This window comes from Scomber scombrus, chromosome 5, assembly GCF_963691925.1.
Source record: "Scomber scombrus chromosome 5, fScoSco1.1, whole genome shotgun sequence".
NCBI classification, from domain to species: Eukaryota; Metazoa; Chordata; class Actinopteri; order Scombriformes; family Scombridae; genus Scomber; species Scomber scombrus.
The window spans coordinates 12,293,686-12,312,555 of NC_084974.1; the positions used below are offsets into that span (position 1 = coordinate 12,293,686).

General features: G+C 40.8%; 3 protein-coding genes across 4 annotated transcripts; 2 read left to right on the forward strand and 1 right to left on the reverse strand.

The window, feature by feature from the left end:
* Positions 1 to 203: 203 nt before the first annotated feature.
* slc46a1 (solute carrier family 46 member 1) lies at positions 204 to 6,064 on the forward strand. 2 transcript variants are annotated; one of them, XM_062419208.1, is made up of 6 exons: positions 204 to 1,304; positions 2,125 to 2,516; positions 3,343 to 3,821; positions 4,595 to 4,678; positions 4,961 to 5,117; positions 5,261 to 6,064. In XM_062419208.1, exons 1-6 carry the CDS (start codon positions 981 to 983, stop codon positions 5,313 to 5,315), a joined length of 1,491 nt encoding a protein of 496 aa, XP_062275192.1. In that variant the 5' UTR covers positions 204 to 980; the 3' UTR covers positions 5,316 to 6,064. The 2 variants fall into 2 exon arrangements, with proteins under 2 accessions (XP_062275192.1, XP_062275193.1); XM_062419209.1 differs by lacking the exon at positions 5,261 to 6,064 and having other exon boundaries at positions 4,961 to 5,121.
* Positions 6,065 to 8,051: 1,987 nt separating this feature from the next.
* Positions 8,052 to 12,598, reverse strand: sarm1 (sterile alpha and TIR motif containing 1). The gene is made up of 8 exons (XM_062419530.1): positions 12,124 to 12,598; positions 10,868 to 11,486; positions 10,571 to 10,783; positions 10,380 to 10,471; positions 9,967 to 10,293; positions 9,629 to 9,818; positions 8,773 to 8,894; positions 8,052 to 8,418 (listed from the first exon to the last, which is right to left on the reverse strand). Exons 1-8 carry the CDS (start codon positions 12,585 to 12,587, stop codon positions 8,298 to 8,300), a joined length of 2,148 nt encoding a protein of 715 aa, XP_062275514.1. The 5' UTR covers positions 12,588 to 12,598; the 3' UTR covers positions 8,052 to 8,297.
* Positions 12,599 to 14,755: 2,157 nt separating this feature from the next.
* On the forward strand, positions 14,756 to 18,824 carry vtna (vitronectin a). Its single transcript, XM_062418892.1, has 8 exons — positions 14,756 to 14,889; positions 15,044 to 15,163; positions 15,255 to 15,677; positions 15,779 to 15,918; positions 16,063 to 16,219; positions 16,336 to 16,488; positions 16,584 to 17,120; positions 17,930 to 18,824. Exons 1-8 carry the CDS (start codon positions 14,832 to 14,834, stop codon positions 18,049 to 18,051), a joined length of 1,710 nt encoding a protein of 569 aa, XP_062274876.1. The 5' UTR covers positions 14,756 to 14,831; the 3' UTR covers positions 18,052 to 18,824.
* The last annotated feature ends 46 nt before the right edge of the window (positions 18,825 to 18,870 follow it).

Sequence of the window (18,870 nt, forward strand, 5' to 3'; positions counted from 1 at the left end):
CGGCAAGAAACCCAAAAGGGCTTATACAGGGCCTCTATATTATGCAGAATTCTCAAGTTAGATTAAAAACAAGTAAATGAAATAGAAAAATATAATAATTACAAATAAAAATAAAGCAAATTATAATAATAGTAAAATAAAACAAGAGTAATAAAAATAAAACAAGAGTATAAAAATAAAACAAGAGTAGGGTGGATTAGGGTATTATGGGACATTGACTAATTTTGGACAGCTAAGCTTTTTCTATTCAATTATTTTAAAGCTAAGTAAAATATGTGTACTGTGTAAGTTATATTGTTTAATATTTAACATGTGAACATACTGGCTACCATTTTTTAATCTATCTGACGAATAAAGCAAAAACAAAAAAGGTGTAGGCCTACTAAATTTAATCACCAAATACAGGTGTGCACATTTCAAAATGTTTTGGCAGATAAGGCTGCTTTGTATAAATCAAAGTATTTCTAAGCCTAAAAACTAGTGAACATTTTACTCATTTTACTCTTGAGCATAATATCTAAAAAATGTCTTCTGATTTAACAAGAAACATCTTGAAGATTTGTTAATGATATAAGGTGGTGGATTCATATGTAAATCAGAAATGCAAAAAAAACGGTCCCATATTACCCTAATCCACCCTATTTAATTTGTTAAGGATAGGGTTAGAGACCAAAATGGCTGATAGACTGCAGTTCACCTCTTCATCCAGCTGGGGTCGCTAAATCCCCACGTTAAAGTGCAGCAGTATCGCTTTCGTTATCTAGCTGAGCTGTAAGATTTAGTTACACTCAAGCTTTTAGTATTAAACCTCTCGAAGACACCAGCAGCTATAATAAACCTCAGTCAGCATTATCAGCTGGCTGCGTCAGAAAAAAAGGGAACAGCGGTAGAGAAATAGAGAAAAAGAGAAAAGGCGAGTTTTGCTTGTGTGTCCAGATACTCTGTCTGTACCGAGTTACAACAGTTCATGTTTGTTCGACATGTACGAGCCGGACACCGCAGCCATCCTTCCCGGCGATGTGCTCAACTCTGCATCGACGGACGACGAAGTGTCTCCGAGTGATTCATTTGACAACAATGAAGAGGTTCATGCACGGACCTCCAGCTCCCTGCGACCGCCGTTTTCTTGCCCGCTGCCAGTCTCCGTGGAGCCGGTGTTGTTCTTGTCCATGTTTTCTCTGGCTCTGCAGGCGCCCCTGTCCACTCAGTATCTGTGGGGCCGTATCAGTGAGGACCTGGGCTACAATGGCTCCAAGAGGTCAGAATGCAGCAACAGCTCAGTCCTTCCCGACCCTCTGCTGAAGGTAGGTGGAAACTTCCAACAGGGACAGAGACATACCCCCCCCCCCCCAAAAAAAAACAAAAAAAAAACAACAACAATAAGCTGTTGTTGAAATACTTGCAGACAAAGCAATCATAAAAAGACTGTCCATACAGATCGTATCAAACATTATTTGTCATTCATTATTTTACATCCAGGTACTCAGAAACACAATACACAGCATGCAAAGCAACACAATGGGGAATATTAATATAAATAATTACACAGAGCCACACAGTTCACACAGGATATAAAAAGCAACGCACAAAAACAACATAAATAATTGTAAAAGGAGACTCGTGCACTAGTTTATTTAGAAGTACCTGACTATCAGCACTTTATGATGAGAGTTTTCAAAGAAAAATGGGACCTTTAAAGGGGCCACATCATCTGGATCTTACATGTATGTGCATAGATAAAATACCTGCATTCCCCTTTTGAGAAAAGAAGGAACAGACTTCAATATCATTACAACATTTAACACAAGATCATCGTCACCAAAGACAAAATAAAAATAGCTGTCAGAAGGAATAGGAATATGATGAGCATGCATAATTTGTGTACTTCTTTAATTTATCGGTTTTAATAGATATAGATAACAGATAGATCATTTGTTAGAACCCAGAGCCATGACAATTTGTATAACGTGTACTAAGAGAATTCTTTACACAAAGGATGCAAGGTACGTGAGATTAATACAGGGACAAAGCAGGAACAACTTGTATCTCTTTACATGCAGTCACAGTGTCCCTGTTCACTCAAAAGTATAGTTGACCAGATTACATGTATCATGTCTTCCCCAGGAGGTGGAAACGTTGACGGCCCACTGGAACATGTACATCAGTCTGGGAGGCTTTTCTTTAGGTCTGTTGGTGGTTCCTCTCCTGGGCTCATGGAGTGACCTCGCAGGTCGCAGGCCAGTCCTTATCATACCCAATCTAGGCATGGCCCTGCAGGCAGTGGTCTATTTAGTGGTGATGTATCTGAAGCTGCCTGTGGCCTACTTCCTGTTGGGTAGACTGCTTAGTGGCCTCTCAGGTGATTTCAACGGCATCCTGGCAGGTTGCTTTGCATATGTGGCTGATACCAGCGACAGGCAGTCCCGCACCTTCAGAGTGGCAGTCCTGGAGGCTTGTTTGGGCCTTTCTGGGATGCTGGCTAGCATCATTGGAGGGCAGTGGCGTCGGGCACAAGGGTAAGAAATATATTGTGTTGCACAGACATTAGGGATGTCCCGATCCAGCTTTTTGCACTTCCGATCCGATACCGATATTGTAGCTTTTTAGCATCGGCCGATACCGATACCGGCCGATCCAAGCATGTATTAAAGATTAAAGATATTTACTTATTTTGTTGTTATACTCATGTTGAAAAGGGTTTTACTCTTAAGAACAACTAGCCAACTTAATTAGGTTAGTTTGAATAATCCACAATGGTTGGTAATAAGAAGCTGACCTGTTTATTCTTAACAGGGTTAAATAAACACAAAATAGACAAAATAATAAATAGTCAATTAACCACACAAACTGAATTGGCATCAGTGCTCTGCTCTTGAACAACAAGAGTGTAAACCAAGGCTTAAAAAGCCATCAGTGCAAACAATATTGTAAACTGTATGAAAAAAGCAAAACACACAAAAAAGCTGAGTAGAAAATAAATAGTGGGATGCTGGACAGGTCGCTAGGTGTGCTGAAAAACGCGGACCGGATTTTGGGGGAAAAGCTTAAAAAAACTGGAATGGATTACCTACATCGGTGCGCTGGAAAATACGGACCGGAGTTTTGAAAACAAACTGGATCGGGAGTCCGGATCGGGATTTTCCCGTGCAGGCCGATCCGATATTGATATGCATTTTTTTGCTAATATCGGCGGCCGATCCGATCCAAATATCGGATCGGGACATCCCTAACAGACATATCTTCAAAAAGCTTTCATTCAATCAGGGCACTATACTCAAAATTAAAAACTTTTATGTTAATATTATACAATCATTACCGTTATATGTTTATGACTGCATTTAGGTACATCAACCCATTCTGGCTGGTCCTGGCCACCAACCTGGCTTCGGCTCTTTATGCTTACCTGTTCGTTCGTGAGTCCGTCCTACCAGACCCAAGTGCCAAGCTCCTCACCACTCGTCACCACAAGGCCATTTGGCACCTCTTCTCAACAGGAGGCAGCACCAACGAGGCTGGAGGAGGATTCCACCGATGCAAGTTGTGGATGTACATGCTGTGCTTTTTTTTGGTGGTGACCGTACACTCTGGCTGCCGGGAACTGTTCGTGTTGTATGAGCTGAGCTCACCACTGTGCTGGGGACCAGCCCTCATTGGATATGGGTCAGCAGCTCTGCACCTGGCCTACCTGAGCAGTCTACTGGGGCTGAAGATCATGCAGTGCTGCCTGGAGGACTCCTGGGTGGCCATCGTGGGTCTTGCCTCCAACATCATCGGGCTGGTGGTCTTCTCTGTAGCTGATACCACCCAGCTCATGTTCACAGGTGAGGGGCTCTGGACTGAGTTACTGTCGTGACCTCCAGAAGTTTTGTAACAATTTAAACAGATTTCTCCATGGAATAAATTCAGCTGCTGTTTTCTGTCTAAAAGATTTTCTAATATTCTTACACAAAAATAAAGTTGGAATAACTAAAATGAGATTATTTCAAAATCTGATTATGGCACTATGAAGCACAGAAATCAGTTTTTCTTAAGGGAGTTTACAAAATATTTATTTAATGCCATAATGTTGTAATTGAATGTTCCGTATGTTACTTTTATTGTCCTCCTTTATTTGTACTCCATGTTTTGAGAACATGCGCTCTTGTTTTGGCTACAAGTGAAAATAATTTCACTTTATCAGGCAAATGAAAACTGAACAGGCATGGTCTATGTTGCCAACCTTGAATACCAGGTTATAAAAAAGTAATTTTTCTTCTTTTGGAAAGTGCTTTCTCTGCTCGCAGCCCAGTTTGTTTAAAAGTTGCATGTTAATTTAAAGACCATTCATTATTAGAAGAAATTAGAAGAAATACCTGTTTTAAAACAGATTTTTAAAGCTTGGTAATGTGAGAGAAGTTACTGCAAAAAGATTTAAGCAGAGAACAAATCTCCAAGTATGAGTTAAATTATCATTATTATTATTATTATAGTTATTAATAGGTAGAGTTTGACAGAATGATTGATATCAACAAACTAACTAGTTTAAATTGGTGTTAGACAGATTGGGTGACAAAACAGGAATATATCTCTGAGTGCCTCGTTTGTCTCTCACCAGGTTATGGGCTGTGTTTCCTCTTCATGGCTTCGACACCTGTGATCAGATCAAAGCTGTCCAAGTTGGTGGGCCTGTCAGAACAAGGTCAGACCCTGATCTTGTACAAATCTATAACACATTTAACAAACTGTAAAAATGTAAATATGTTGTCTTACATTGAGAAAAAATATGTTAATATGTTTAATTGCACCAAATGCCCAGGGCACGTGGAGATGAAAGCTGTGTCTGTGTTGGTTGAATGAGTCAGTAAATTATAGTAAGATTGGTATTATGAGTCAGTTTAATTTGAAGCACATGTTCCTTTTTTACATTGTGTCCTGTGGGTTTGTGTACATATTATAGTTGTGTGTTTGGGCTTTCTCCCAGGTGCCCTGTTTGCCTGTGTTGCCTGTGTGGAGACCTTGTGTTACCTGGTGGGTAGCAGCCTCTTTAACTCACTCTATCCAGCCACACTGCACTTTATGAAGGGCTTCCCCTTCCTCTTTGCTGCCATCATCCTCTTCATCCCCGCTGGAATGATTGGGTGAGTTTTTGTTGTTTTCTTAATAGTGCATTCTACTTTTTGTCAATAAATGCTAAACAAAATACTCACAAAAACATAAAATCAATACACAAACCTTTTTATAATGAACAGTTAAATATGCATGATTTTTCATGTCTTTTTAGGACTTTGCAGTGTTTAGACCAGAGGAGAGAGCACAGAGGCTTCACAGCATCCTGACCTGAAGGGAGGCAGAGTTATGATTCGTCCTGTTGTCAGTGTGTGAGGTGAGCAGCTCTGACATAGAGACATCCATCAAGTCCGTTACACCGAGAGAGACTTTTGATCTTGCCACAGCAACGGGGCAGAGGAATAACTCTTACCTAGTTCAGAGATAAGATTCTTCCAACTAGCCACACTAACCAGATCAAGATCACAGTTTGAAGAATCAACAAATCAATGACTGACCTTACTGAACAAGACATGGTCAAAACCTAGTATATGGCTTAACCATGTATGAAATGCTAGAGGGCTTTCAATTTGAAACGACAGACTAAGTGGCGACACTCAGTGAGGTGTCTGATGACATCACTTGGTCAGTTTATAGGGCTGGACCCTGCAGTCTAGCCAAAAACCTCTTATTAATCATGCAGTTGAGTTAAGGCCTTATGAACTAGATTCATAACGTCATAATAATCATTTTCATCATTTTGTGATTTTATGCATTAAAACAGCATAAAGAGCACCAAAGAATGTAACTTCCACTTCTATTTTTTCTTTTTTCATTTCAAAAGCTGATTTATCACTATTTAAGCTGTCCAACAGAATATCAAGCATGGATGCAACTTCGAAGTAATGTTACCTCAGTGTATTTTTTATTCATAAAAACATTTCAATCACCTGACACAGGTGCAGTTCCTAATGAATTCATCAATAATACAGAAATGCTTGGCACACTTTGTTTGTAACTTAATGTATTTAATAAAATGTTCCTGCACCTGGATTTATAAAGGGAAGACATTTAAAAAATAAGAAAAACACATGACAGCTCACCTGTAGCTGACACTAACTGTACTGTTGCTATATTGAGATTCATGGCAGCTCCTAGATGTAACTTGTCTTCATTTTTAGTTGAATTAGTTTAAGAATAAATATGATGATTTCAGTCACTGTTTTGAAATATAAGGAACTTCACCCTTATCTTATGTATTTGGCTCTGTTTGCACATTTAAAAGGAGAAAACCAGCTGACCAATGGAAATGGATTAAAATCCTCCAACAGTGTAGATAATACCAAAGACTGGTATCACGTTATAAGAAGATAGATCACTCTGTGCCATTTGTGTCCATACACAGCCATCAGTAATCCACAGCACAGATAGTGAAACTGTAGCAGCAGCAAGGGATTACTGAGATACACCTTGACCCTCCTCCATCCCTTCATCTCTCCATAAAACAGATACCACAGTCCAAACTCCCTCAAGAGCCCCCCCCCCCCCCTCCCCACAAACAACACTGGATAGTCCCTGAGCATAAAGCCACAGCCAGCATGCACACAGGTCAGGTCCTAGTTGCACAGCAAAGGAACAAGAGCTGCCAAATCAGCTTTAAAATGCACAAGGGGAAGTTCAGAGGTTAAGTGAATTGATCTGAATGAACACTGGTTGCTTCATGTGGTCAAAGCCAATCTTTACATAGTCTAACAACATGAGACGTTCTCATAATCAATTGTATAATTAATTTGATTTATTGAATTATTTGATTTTATTTTGTATGGCTTGTGATGACGAGATACGCACAAGTGGATGATGCTCAAATGAAAGATTTCCCTTTTACATTTTTTCAACACATTTTATTTTTGATTATTGTTTTTTCAAATAAAAGGACCAAATTTGGCTTGTCTCACACTTTCATAAAACATCATGGTGACAAATGAAATCCTGTGTTACTACTTGGGGGTGAAAATGTCAGTTAATAAATGGAGCACATTTTATGGTTGCATTTCCATGAGGTGAGCAAATATATTTGCTTCAGGCAAGATCAGACGAAAGCCCTGCAGAAAAATGACTTCTGTTAGTGAACCTTTGAGCCTGTTGGTGCCTTATAGATAATAATATAATGCTGCAAAAACCTTCAGGTTACAGTTATTGTACTGAATAATAAAATGCGACTCATACACCCAGATGACTCCTTTGGTTAATTTTCAAGACTTAACTGTACAATCACATGACTATCAGCATCATCAAAACAGGATTATAGATTTTAAGAGGTGTACTGCAGTGTTGTATTTATGTGTACAGGTGATTTGCCACAAGTCTTCTTACAGTTTTGCAAGTATATGGTATTGCTGGATTTCTTTTCTTCTGTACTAGACTGATTTCATTAAATACACTGAGGAAACAAGGATTCATTTTCAGTTGACAAGCAGACAAATATTTACTTAACAGCACTGTGGAGAATAAAACCACAATTCAGAAATATTAAATGGTAGTTTAAATGTACTGCACTGTGTTGTAACTGCTGTCTACGAGACACTGTGTAAAACAGATGGAATAATGTTCATTTTCAAGAAGTCAGCAGTAAATTACTGTCTAAGTATTTCTCTGTACTTGTATGAAGTTAGAGGGGGTGTATATAGCTCATTAATTCTTGTACACTATATAATGCCTCCAACTTATTTTATGCCCACTGCGAATACTAGAATCATGAACAGTTTAATGCATCTGCCATGAAAGGCTTCTTTTGTATTTCAACCTAAACATTAAAAATAAAACAGAAATGTAATTAAAATCAGAGACCTGCTTTTGGTCCTATGAATGTACAGTGTACATGTAAGTTAAAAAAAATAAGTAAAAAGACTATTGCATCAAGCTGTTGCTAGTGGATGCTTCAGAAATTGCAATTGATAAGTTTGCTGGGCGCCAGTGATGGCTGATAAATCACAGTTATTTTCCTGAGACACAGAAGGCGTATACTGCACCTGATTACACATATGAGGGTACTAACATTAAAGGCTTAGAGTTTATTACACACAATCTGAATCCTTTGCTTAAATTTCACTTACTGTTCGCGCTATATTAGGTCATTCTGTAAGCATCTAAACATAATCAAATCGCTTCACATGCATTTGGGCAGAATAGGGAAAGCTGCCCGCCAGGTCACCAATAGGCCATGTGGGATTTGGCATCATTTGAGAGTGATTATAGCTGAGGTCAAACTCCGTTTATGTCTCTTTATTTTTTTTCTGTTCTTTGGAGATGCCTGGTCCATCAATTAGGTCTTGGTTTCCTTTCAGAAAGCGTAGGATCTTCTCGATCGTGGCCTCCTGATATTCATGGGACCATCTGTGTCAAGACAAGAAAACACATTTGATGATGTGCATTAGTTTTGTCTAATGGGTATTTTACAGGTGTGCTAAACACCTGTTACAGCCAATAAAAAGTTAACAATTGAATTCATAAAATGCAAGAAATGTAATAAAAATAGGTTTTAAGAGATTCATATTGGCATGAATGAGACTGTGTAGTCATCATGCAAGCACAAACCAAATGCTGTTTAATCTGTTTAGAGAAAGAGTTTCCCTCTTATTAAAATGTGCTCCACTTGCACAAACATGTACTGTTCCAGTTATGCAGAGATGTGCTGACATATAACAACACATATTAGGCTTCTAATGCAGAGCTTCATCAGTAACTCACTTGATACCGTTGAAGTTGAGTATTGATCTCATGTCCTCCGGCAGTGACATGGGGTCAGGCCATGCAAAATTATCTGTGACAGGAACTATGTTCTTCTTACCAGCCAAGGCTGTGACGATCTCCTGCAAGGCAAATAAAAATGTGTTTGAGTCTATGATGTCTACGCAAATGACGAATGTTTTTATGTTATCTGATCTCTTGTTATAGCTACAATATGCATGTTATTTTACAATAAATTCAACTAATAGCTCATATAGGGAATATTGTCTCACATAAACATGTATTTTGCACAATTTAAAGTAGTAATAATTGTCAGGATTACATCAAATTGTGCGACAGAGCACTTATCTTACTTAAGATAAGTAAGCATTTACCATAATTAAATCTTTTAAGCTCAAGAACAAAATGTTGCAGCATTCTTCATCCCACTGTTCAGACAAGTTGTTCACCAGCCATTAAATGTGTTAAATTAATGTTTCATTTTAATGAATCGAGTAATGATACTTTTTATGAGCTTTAATTTAATTGTCTGGAAGTGATACTTGAAAGCTAAAATATCAATAGTGGTTACGCATTGTTTACAGGCAAAAAAGGATCAATACTTTTATTTGATTTTCCACAGTCTTGGAATCAAGGCATTGGAATGTATTAAATCATCATCTAATCATATAACCAATATATAGTATTTAAAGCTTGATGTATGCTCACTTCAGGAATGAGCTAGTGCTAATTTCCTTAATCTGCATAAATGTGGAATACTGCATCTTGATGAAGGATTGTGGTGAAAGTAAAAAAAAAATGAAGATATAATGAAACCTCCTATTTCAACATGGAGTCCTGACCGAAGAGTTCTGACCTTATGCACCCAGTCCTTCATGGCAGTGTCACCCATGCACTTGTCGAGTGCGTTTGCAGACAGGACCAGGATGAAGTTGCGTGCCCGCTGGACGCTCTGAATCAGTTTGTCCTGGAATTTGCCAGCCTCCAGCTTCTCCACATCGATGAAGACGCTGTATCCCCGAACCTGCAGGTGCACCTTCAGAAGGCTATGGGCGGGGGAGAGATTGCAGATGAAAAATGTAGAAAACACAGGAGCAGAGTTAATTTACTGACACTTTCATAGATATATACGACCTCAGTCCCTGCCCAGGCTATAATAATGACCTTTCCCACTAATCCTGCTTCAGTTCTGACCTGGCCAACTGTGAGCCGGTAGTCCGACGGTAGCTGATGAACACATCCGGCCCTGTAGGTTGTGCATCCGTGTGGCAGGGTCTTAGGGGCCTACGACTAGCATCCAGGATCTTTGCCCTGTGGACTCCGTTGCCAATGTGGCAGTCCTGCCCAAGCTGCTGATCAGTCAGGCGCTGGACGTTGCTGCGATCCACTCCTGACTGCACCAGGCCATAGGTGTACTGGCGGAAACAGGGGTCCACCTCAGCTAACCAGTCAGCAATATTGTTTGGGTCACATGTGGAGTAGTTAGCATAAGTCTTCAACACACGCAGGTCTCTCAGGAACCTGGAGGATCAAAGAAAACAAAGGCCATTTTAAGACTGGTTTTACTTTAGTGCAGATCCTTGTGTGAAAAGGTTTTTACCACTTGCCTCTTGCGAGTGAGGCCAGCATTCATGCCCAGATCGGTCTTCAGATCTTCGTCTGTGATGTTCAGCAGGAGGTCTCCATCCACCTGCAGCTCCTGTGAAGAGTTAGAAATATGTCAGATATACCAATAAATTATCTCAGAGTAAGAAGAGAAAGAAGGCAGTGACAGATCTGCATAAACTGTTTAACATACCTGGAAACGGTCACAAAAGGCACTGAAGCCAACCTGCTGCAGCCAGGTTTGCACTTCACAGGTTTTCCAGTTGGGCACACATGACAGCATGCGTCTCGGCACTTCCTCTCCCATCATTCTCAGCGCCCGCTTGGCAAGGGCGCAGGCTGTGCCGTTACTGGAGTACATGACGATTCTTTTGAGGCTCTGCACTGCTCCAATCTGCTGAAAAATCTTAAAAAGAGGACACATTCAAACTCAGTTGCAAGAAAGCCACAGTTCTTACCTAAAGATAAGTTGTATGAGAAGTGATTGTACCTTGGTGTTACGCTGACGCGACTTGATGCTGGCCTCAACACAAAGGTAAAAGGCTGCAATGCACTTCCCCTCCAGTCTTGTGCCATCCAGTAAAGGCAAAAAATGCTGCAGATCAGATGCTGTCTTCCCCTGCATGCAGTCTGCACTGTCCAACAAACTGCGGGCAAACTCATCCGGATCCAAAGACGCAATGAACGGCTCCACCAGCTCCAAGGTTCCAGATTTCACCACTTCTTTCTCAATCTCTCTGTTTGTGGCTAACACAGTCACAGCCAGGCATGCATGGAAGCGAATGAGTTCATCCTCTTTGGAGAAAGCCAGCGGGAAAAGCCACTCTGCTGCCTGTTTCTCAATCATCCATCGTTGGCAGCGGTGACCCCCGTACATGGCACAGTTAGCGAGGGCCACAGCACAGTGGCGCAGCACAGTGGGATCTGTGCCCCGGCACCAGAAGAGGAGGGCGTCCAGGGCACCATTAGTGATGAGGTGGACGGACGTCTCCTCAGTGTGTTTGAACATGTGCTCCAGGATCCCTGAAACACTGCGAGCCAGCTGAGCGTCTTCCTGCTGTTGGGTCAGGTTGAGGATGACCCCTAACCCCAAACGTGCTACATAATCCCTGTCAAGAGAAGTTTGGAAATCCAGTATGGGAACAAAATTCAGTACAGTAGCTTGACTGATCACAATCCATTTTGTTGGAGAAATGCAATTTGAACATGACATGATCTTTGATTGGCATGTCTTTCACTATTTCCTGTAGTTATATAAAATTGTTCACATTTTATCGACTCAACAATTAATAGAATAGAAAGATAAATAATGAAAATATGGTCTTAAGTTTAACCTAGGGGGTTACATTGATGTCACACGAACACTGCTTGAAGTGACTTTTGTAAAGCTTACAAAGTTCAACTTCCGTCATGACCTTGTCACTGTGTGTGTGGGTGTGTGTGTGTGTGTGTGTGTGTGTGTGTGTGTGTGTGTGTGTGTGTGTGTGTGTGTGTGTGTGTGTGTGTGTGTGTGTGTGTGTGTGTGTGTGTGTGTGTGTGTGTTGTATCTATCCCTGCACAAAAAACAGACACCTCTTACAATGTGATGCAATTAAGTAAGTACAGACAAAACACAATATTGAGAGAATTGAACAAAAACTGAACACAAAAAGCTTTCAAGGGGTAACTTTTTAATTATGGACTGCTGTATCATTAAAGCTGTATATTATTTGAATGTGGTTGTGTCTACCCCTACACATACTGCACCTGTTTTCTGAGACCAGTATCTGCTCCAGCAGTTTTGCAGACTCATAGGTGATCTCCACAGCAGCAGCAGCCTGGAGGTGTAGCAGCAGCTCCAGGCCTCCGTCCAGCCGGATCCTGTTGCAGATCTCTTCGGCCACCTGACGGCCTAGGGAGGGTAAAACCCAGGCCTCCTCCACCAGCTGGTAGATCTCCGCTATGGCTCTGCGGATCTCATCTGAGTCGGATGTATCTTTGGATGTCTTCAGCCTCCTGATGGCGCAGCGCAGGGCGGGGAGTGCGGTGTCCAAAACCGCCTGGACGTCGGCGCTGATCCCCGGAGAGACTGCTCTCGGGTCGGAAGCTGAGCTGCTCTTCCCTCTCTGGAGCCGGCTGACATATTCTGGCACTGTGAGTCTGTCTGAGCTGAACATGATGGAGAAATATCGATGGAGCCTCGACAGGATGAACGTCAGAGAGAAGAGCATCCACCAGTACAAACAAGTGTGATCAATGTCAGTGGATACGTCAATGCTGAAATGTTTACAAAGGCCTCAAACCTGTCTTGTAAATTACTCCAAGAGATGCGTAAAGCAAGGCCTCTGTAGTAAATCAAAAGAGACTTTTTCACCAAATTGCATCACCTCTATCTCTTGATGTCATCCCTGGCACTAATCCAGATCCAGATCCCGAGCAGGTCATAGTCCTTTAACATCTGCTACATTTATGCCTCTTGTCCCAAACGACGATGCAAGAATCAATCCGTTTTTGCAAGTGTAATCGGGGGGAAATCTCAACACATCAAAAGGCTGAAATTCAAATTATTCCTTGGGAGAAAACAGATGATTGTTGTCTGTGTTTTCTCTTTCAGTCAAGTCTCTTGCAAACAAAGAAGGCCTGTTGTTCCCATGCAGTTTCTCTCCCACCACTGCATCCGACGCTGTTTGTGTCCCGCAAAAATATAAAATATATGACACCGCACCCCAGTGGGAGAAAAATGATCTATCGCATCCTTTGATCAGCATCCGCAAGCAGCATGTATATCTTCAGGGGTCTGCACCGCCCACCAGCTGCCGGGGATGAAGACTATACAGGAAGATGGGGCCCCCCTCGTCCTCCTCCCCCTCCTCTCTCCTCCCTGCATCACAGCCGGTCAGAGCATGCTCATCATGTCGAGATATTTCTGTAAACACTGCTGTCCCTCTGCTGGAGGACCCGGAGATATAACAACAAAATGTACCACAGTTTTTCCTCCATCGCTAACACACCATAACTGGGCCTGTTGACAAAATAATCGAAACCATGACGCATCTGCCAAAAAAAAAGAGCCATTTCCCTAAATTATTAACAGCAAATATAAACCTGTCCGTATTTAGAAAAGCATTAACATTCAATAGGGTGGATTACGGTAATGTGGGACATTGACTAATGTGGGACAACTAAAATCCAGTGCATTTATCTCTTCTTTCTATTCAGTTATTTTAAAGCTAGCTAGTATATGTGTGTATTGTGAAAGTTATATTGTTTAAAATTACACATGTGAACATACAGGCCACTAATTTTGGACCTAAAAATTATGGGTACGCACATTTCAGAAAGTTGTGGCAGATATAAGCTGCTTTGTATAAATCTGAGTATTTCTAAGCTTAAAAACTAACTAGTGTCCCACATTACAAAATCTACAAATTCTGAAACAATTTGGCACAAGGAATTATAATATATGTGCCATGTTCCTTTTGAGTACAATATCCAAAAATTGTCTTCTAATTTAACAAGGAAACATCTCAGGGATTTCATAATGATACAATGGGTTTATATAATGTATTGGATTCATATGTAAATAAGGTAAACAAGTCAGAATTGCAAAAAGTGTCCCACATTACCCTAATCTACCCTATCATTAACTCAGTCAATGATATTTCCAAAACATTTGCTTTCAGATACAGCCCAAAGACTGTTTCACACAAACAACGGTTTAAAAAACGTGTTCACTGTGCCTTTATAACATGGACTTCCAAAGAAGCAGTGCAAAAAAAAATTTGGCCCATGGTTGAATCTAATTGCTGACACTTGATTTAGTATGGAGCCATGAAAACAGAATCTTTGGCATTGAAAAAAGTGCCAAATTTTATTGTCAATGCTCATGTTTTTATTGCAATGCCAAATATTAAAGTCAGCGTCCTGGCTCAATAATTTACACCTTTGTGTGGAAAACAAAATAAAAAACACACACGCACACACACACACATACACACACATTTTGGCAGCTACAACACGCTTCTTTGCTAGCTAATTATCCTGTGGGTAATTTTTACAAGGAGCCACAATAAGAAAGAACTTTACTCTCACATCTTCACACACATTTCATAAATGTGTCATCTTGTTCAGAAAGCAAGAAATAAACAAAAGGTTTTTTTGCTGATTTAGTTTTATTACTGTCACGGCAGAGACATAAATCACTGCAGTTCTAATACATATAATGCAATAAAATATGCAGTAAAAGTGCAAAAACCCAGTGGATTGGGGTCAAAAGATGAACACATTGCTTAAACTTTTGATTTGTATTGATCTCTTCTCTCTGTGTGACTGTTTGTTTGCTCAAGTAGAAAAGATTTGCAAATAAGGTTAAGGCAAACAAGGAAAGCGGGGTGACTGACACATGTTTTCAATGATTGGGAGCGCATGGTCCGTCATTACTATCTCATTCTGTCCTTGTACACAGCAGAGGAAACATGAGGCTCCTGGCGGTCCTGCTGCTCGTTTTGATCGCAGAGACTTTCGCTGCAGATGGTATGTGCAAAATGTTTAAAAACATCTATGTTAAAGGTTAGAAAGGATTTATAGCAAGAAAATGTGCGAGTGCTGTCCATTGTCTTCACATTCAGCTTCAATGTTGTGTTTCGACTCATCGTTTTCTCTTTAACTTTGTCATTTTTATCTACAGAATCTTGTATGGGTCGCTGTGAGAATGGCTTTGACTCCAAGAAGGAGTGCCAGTGTGACTCAATGTGCAAGTATTACAAGAGCTGCTGTTCTGACTATGAGGTCACCTGTGGCATGACGAGTAAGAAACTGCCAGTTTACTTAAAATTCATCCTGTAATATTGTTTGCTGGTGGAGATTTTCATATTGCACCCCCTTCTCCCCTCCCTCAGCTCGAGGAGACACATTTGTGTTAGCTGAGGATGATGATAACAGTGAGCAGGTTGACAGTGTGACTCCCTCCCCTGGATATTCAGCAGATGACAAGTCTTTACCTGCCAGAAGTCGTAAGCTCATTCCCACACCGACGCCCATATCAGACTTCGCTCACAGACCAGCGCAGCGTCCAGAAACCACATTGAAAATGACCAAACCTCCACAAGTGTTTGACACAACCATTCAAAGAGCCCCCCCTACAGTCCCACCTACACCGGAGGTCCCCAACGCAACTGAAACCCCTGAGATTGACACAACAACCACCGCTCCAGTCACAGAGGCCACCACTGAAGCCCCTGACCCAGATGCTGTGGTCTGCAGTGACAGACCTTTTGACTCCTTTATGCAGCTAAAAAATGGCTCCATCTATGCCTTCAGAGGTGCAAAGTTTTTACATTTGACATGTTTTGTCACTAACTTTGTTGTTGTAGAGGAACTGCATTGATGGTAACGTGTGTTTTCTCTCTTCTGTATTTTTAAGGGGACTTCTTTTTTGAGCTGGACCAGAAAACCGTGCTTCCTGGTTATCCGAAACTCATAAAAGATGTGTGGGGCATCAGAGGTCCTATTGATGCCGCCTTCACACGTGTCAACTGTCAGGGGAAGACCTATATCTTCAAGGTGAGGACATAGATTAAATCTCTGACCTCTGTTGTGATGATGATGATGATGATGATGATGATGATGATGATGATGATGATGATGATGATGATGATGATGATGATGATAATGTAAATGCTTAATTGACATAAAAACATTTGACAGGGAAACAGGTACTGGAGGTTTGATGATGGCGTGCTGGATGAAGACTATCCTCGAGATATCAGTGTGGGTTTTGATAAGGTTCCTGATCATGTGGATGCAGTGTTTGCTCTCCCTGCTTCCAATCACCATGGAAAAGAGAAGGTGTATTTTTTCAAAGGTAAAACCAGATTTTAAGCTATTTATGTTTGTTATGTTTGTATTCAGCCATTTCTTCATCATATACCTTAAAGTTACTTTAGTATTGAGATATTTTAATCTTTGCAACTTCACCAGGGGATCAGTATTACCTTTATGAGTTTTTGCACCAGCCGTCCCATGAGGAGTGTATCACCATGTCCGAGAGTTCTCCATCCGTACTGTTCAGACGCTACACTGACCTGTACTATAGCAACTATGAGCGTGTTTTCAGCGAGCTCTTCTCTGACTGTGAGTTGTGCTGTTATGGATCACTCATTCTTCTTTTGGGTGAGGGGCAGGTGTTAAAAATGTGTGCATCTTAATTTGTCTTTAACCTTCTTTAGTGCCTCAGCATCATGACAAACACCACTTCATTAACAAGGACTGGAAGGGCCTCAAGTCTCCAGTGGACGCCGCCATGGCCGGCAGAATCTATGTCACACCCTTGAGGTCAGAGCCAGGCCGCAACGACCAGCCTGACCAGCAGTGGGGTCAACAACAAGGCCAACAGTGGAACCAGCAGTACGGACAGCAGTGGAACCAGCAGTACGGACAGCAGTGGGGTCGCAGGAGACAAAGCCGTTCACCCTCCTGGGGCTCCATGTCTGGGCAGGGGATGAACATGGGCCGGGACTTTGCTGAAAGGGGGATGGATATGGGTCTAAGAATGGCAGAGAAGAGGATGGAAATGGAGGAGAGGCTTGGACGAGAATGGAGCAGACGGTGGGATCAAGACTGGGATCAGGATAGACGGAGAGATGGTTACCGCCAGAACAACAGAGGCAACTATGACTCCAGAGACAACCGCAGAGATGACAGATCAAACTGGGATTTGACCCAAAGGAATCTGCCCATGCAGAGCGTCTACTTCTTTAAAGGAGGTAATACAGCAGAGACAGGCTCCTTAATGTTGTAATAATTGGCACCCTGTGTGAGCTGCTGCTAACAATTATATCCATTGATTCATCTGTTGATTAGTTGTACAATTAATTATTTGCATAAGCTATAAAATGTCTGAAATTAGTGGTATATCCTTATTTCAAGATCTCCAAATTGCTTGTTTTATCTGATCAACTCTCCAAATCCCAAAGATTTTCACTTACAGTAAAATACAACTGAGAAGAGAAGCAAATCCTCACCTTTGTTAAAGGAAAACCAGTGAATCTTTGGGTTTTTTGCTTATTAAACGACAAATAATTAACCCATTTTCAAACTTGTTAATGTTATGTATTGATCAACTAACATATCCCAACAGTCTTACCCATTGGTACGCTGCCAGATCCTCATGGGATCTGTAGTTAATGAATGCCAGCAAACTAATCATTCATTTGACCAAAACATATTTTTCTGGTGTTCATGGTCCTCTGTAGCATTGATGGAAACTCCATTTTCTGAGTGAAATGTTAAGAATGATCAAAATAACCATTGTTCTAAATGTATTCAAATGAATATGGACAGAAAACCCCATGAACGTAATTTTTTTTCAAATGCAGCGATGAAAGAAAACCTTTGTGAGATGAGTTACAGACGCAGACAGGATGAAGAGGAGGAAGCTTTTTTATAACTAGTTTCACATGCTGTGTGTTAGTCTGCATGAAAAAGCAACAGAAAATCCAATCAGTTCCCTTTTACAGTGACTTCTTTTGTATCGTGTACTTTTTGAGTATTTCTTCTGTTTTATGTTTTCCAGCTAAGTACTACAGAGTGGACCTCAGCACTAAGAGAGTTGACCACGCTGTGCCTCCATATCCCAGATCCATCGCCAAGTACTGGCTCGGCTGCTCAGACCCCACTGGAGCAGAGAAGAAGTAGTTTCAAATAATTTAGGTATTTAAATATAATCATTTGGATAAAGTTTGTATATAACAGATCATTCTTTTTTCGCTCAGACACGCTGCTGTTGGCTGTTGTGTCTCACTGGCTCAGTATAACACATAACCTACTACTCCTCAGCATTAGGAAATATCGACGATCAATAAAAGTCCACACACAGCTGCTCAGCACAGTAGTTGGCCAAAGTTCAGGTAGTTTTCTGCAGAGATTTCTCCTTTGTACTCAACATCAGCTGACCTACTTTAGTAAATGCAACTAGATCAAGATGTTTTGCAAAAGCAGCAAACATATTTTATCTCACATTTTCTAAACGTGCAAGTAACAGATCAGTTTTAGGCTACATTATGTTAGAGATGCCATGTCTGTGTTGTGTCTGCACATCTGCTCATTTGTGTGGTGCCATATACAGTATTTGTATTTAGAGAGTTATTTACTGGAATGAAGAAAAAATGTTTATTGTCTCACTATTAATCATGAACATCACAGTATATACAGTGTATAAGAAAAATAAAGACAGGGTCTCTTGCCAGATGGTCTGCAGATTTTAAATGAGTCAGGACAGTAATGTGGATTTTACCTGACAGCAGCAAGATGTGACTTTCACAGCAGAGGTGTGGTTTGACAGCAGGTTGTGGATCTACTGTTTTGCTCTCTGACATACAGACAAACTTAGTTACTATTTGTTTTATATTCACAATCTGTTACAGTCGGTTTTTGTGTTTTCAACACAACAAATAAACAAATAAAAAACATTATTGTAGCAGCAAATCTTATTCTCACACTTGAAGTGGACCTGTT

What these genes read in the sequence shown, in the direction of transcription:
- slc46a1 (XM_062419208.1), top strand. Translation starts at nt 981, where the DNA reads ATGTACGAGCCGGACACCGCAGCCATCCTTCCCGGCGATGTGCTCAAC. An exon ending in CACCCAGCTCATGTTCACAG is followed by an intron (nt 3,822 to 4,594) that starts GTGAGGGGCTCT and finishes GTCTCTCACCAG; the next exon opens with GTTATGGGCTGTGTTTCCTC. An exon ending in ATCCCCGCTGGAATGATTGG is followed by an intron (nt 5,118 to 5,260) that starts GTGAGTTTTTGT and finishes ATGTCTTTTTAG; the next exon opens with GACTTTGCAGTGTTTAGACC.
- sarm1 (XM_062419530.1), bottom strand. Translation starts at nt 12,587, where the DNA reads ATGCTCTTCTCTCTGACGTTCATCCTGTCGAGGCTCCATCGATATTTC. An exon ending in CGCGTCAGCGTAACACCAAG is followed by an intron (nt 10,784 to 10,867) that starts GTACAATCACTT and finishes CCTCTTTTTAAG; the next exon opens with ATTTTTCAGCAGATTGGAGC. An exon ending in TGAAGGACTGGGTGCATAAG is followed by an intron (nt 8,895 to 9,628) that starts GTCAGAACTCTT and finishes TTTGCCTTGCAG; the next exon opens with GAGATCGTCACAGCCTTGGC.
- vtna (XM_062418892.1), top strand. Translation starts at nt 14,832, where the DNA reads ATGAGGCTCCTGGCGGTCCTGCTGCTCGTTTTGATCGCAGAGACTTTC. An exon ending in AGAGACTTTCGCTGCAGATG is followed by an intron (nt 14,890 to 15,043) that starts GTATGTGCAAAA and finishes TTTTATCTACAG; the next exon opens with AATCTTGTATGGGTCGCTGT. An exon ending in CAGCGAGCTCTTCTCTGACT is followed by an intron (nt 16,489 to 16,583) that starts GTGAGTTGTGCT and finishes AACCTTCTTTAG; the next exon opens with TGCCTCAGCATCATGACAAA.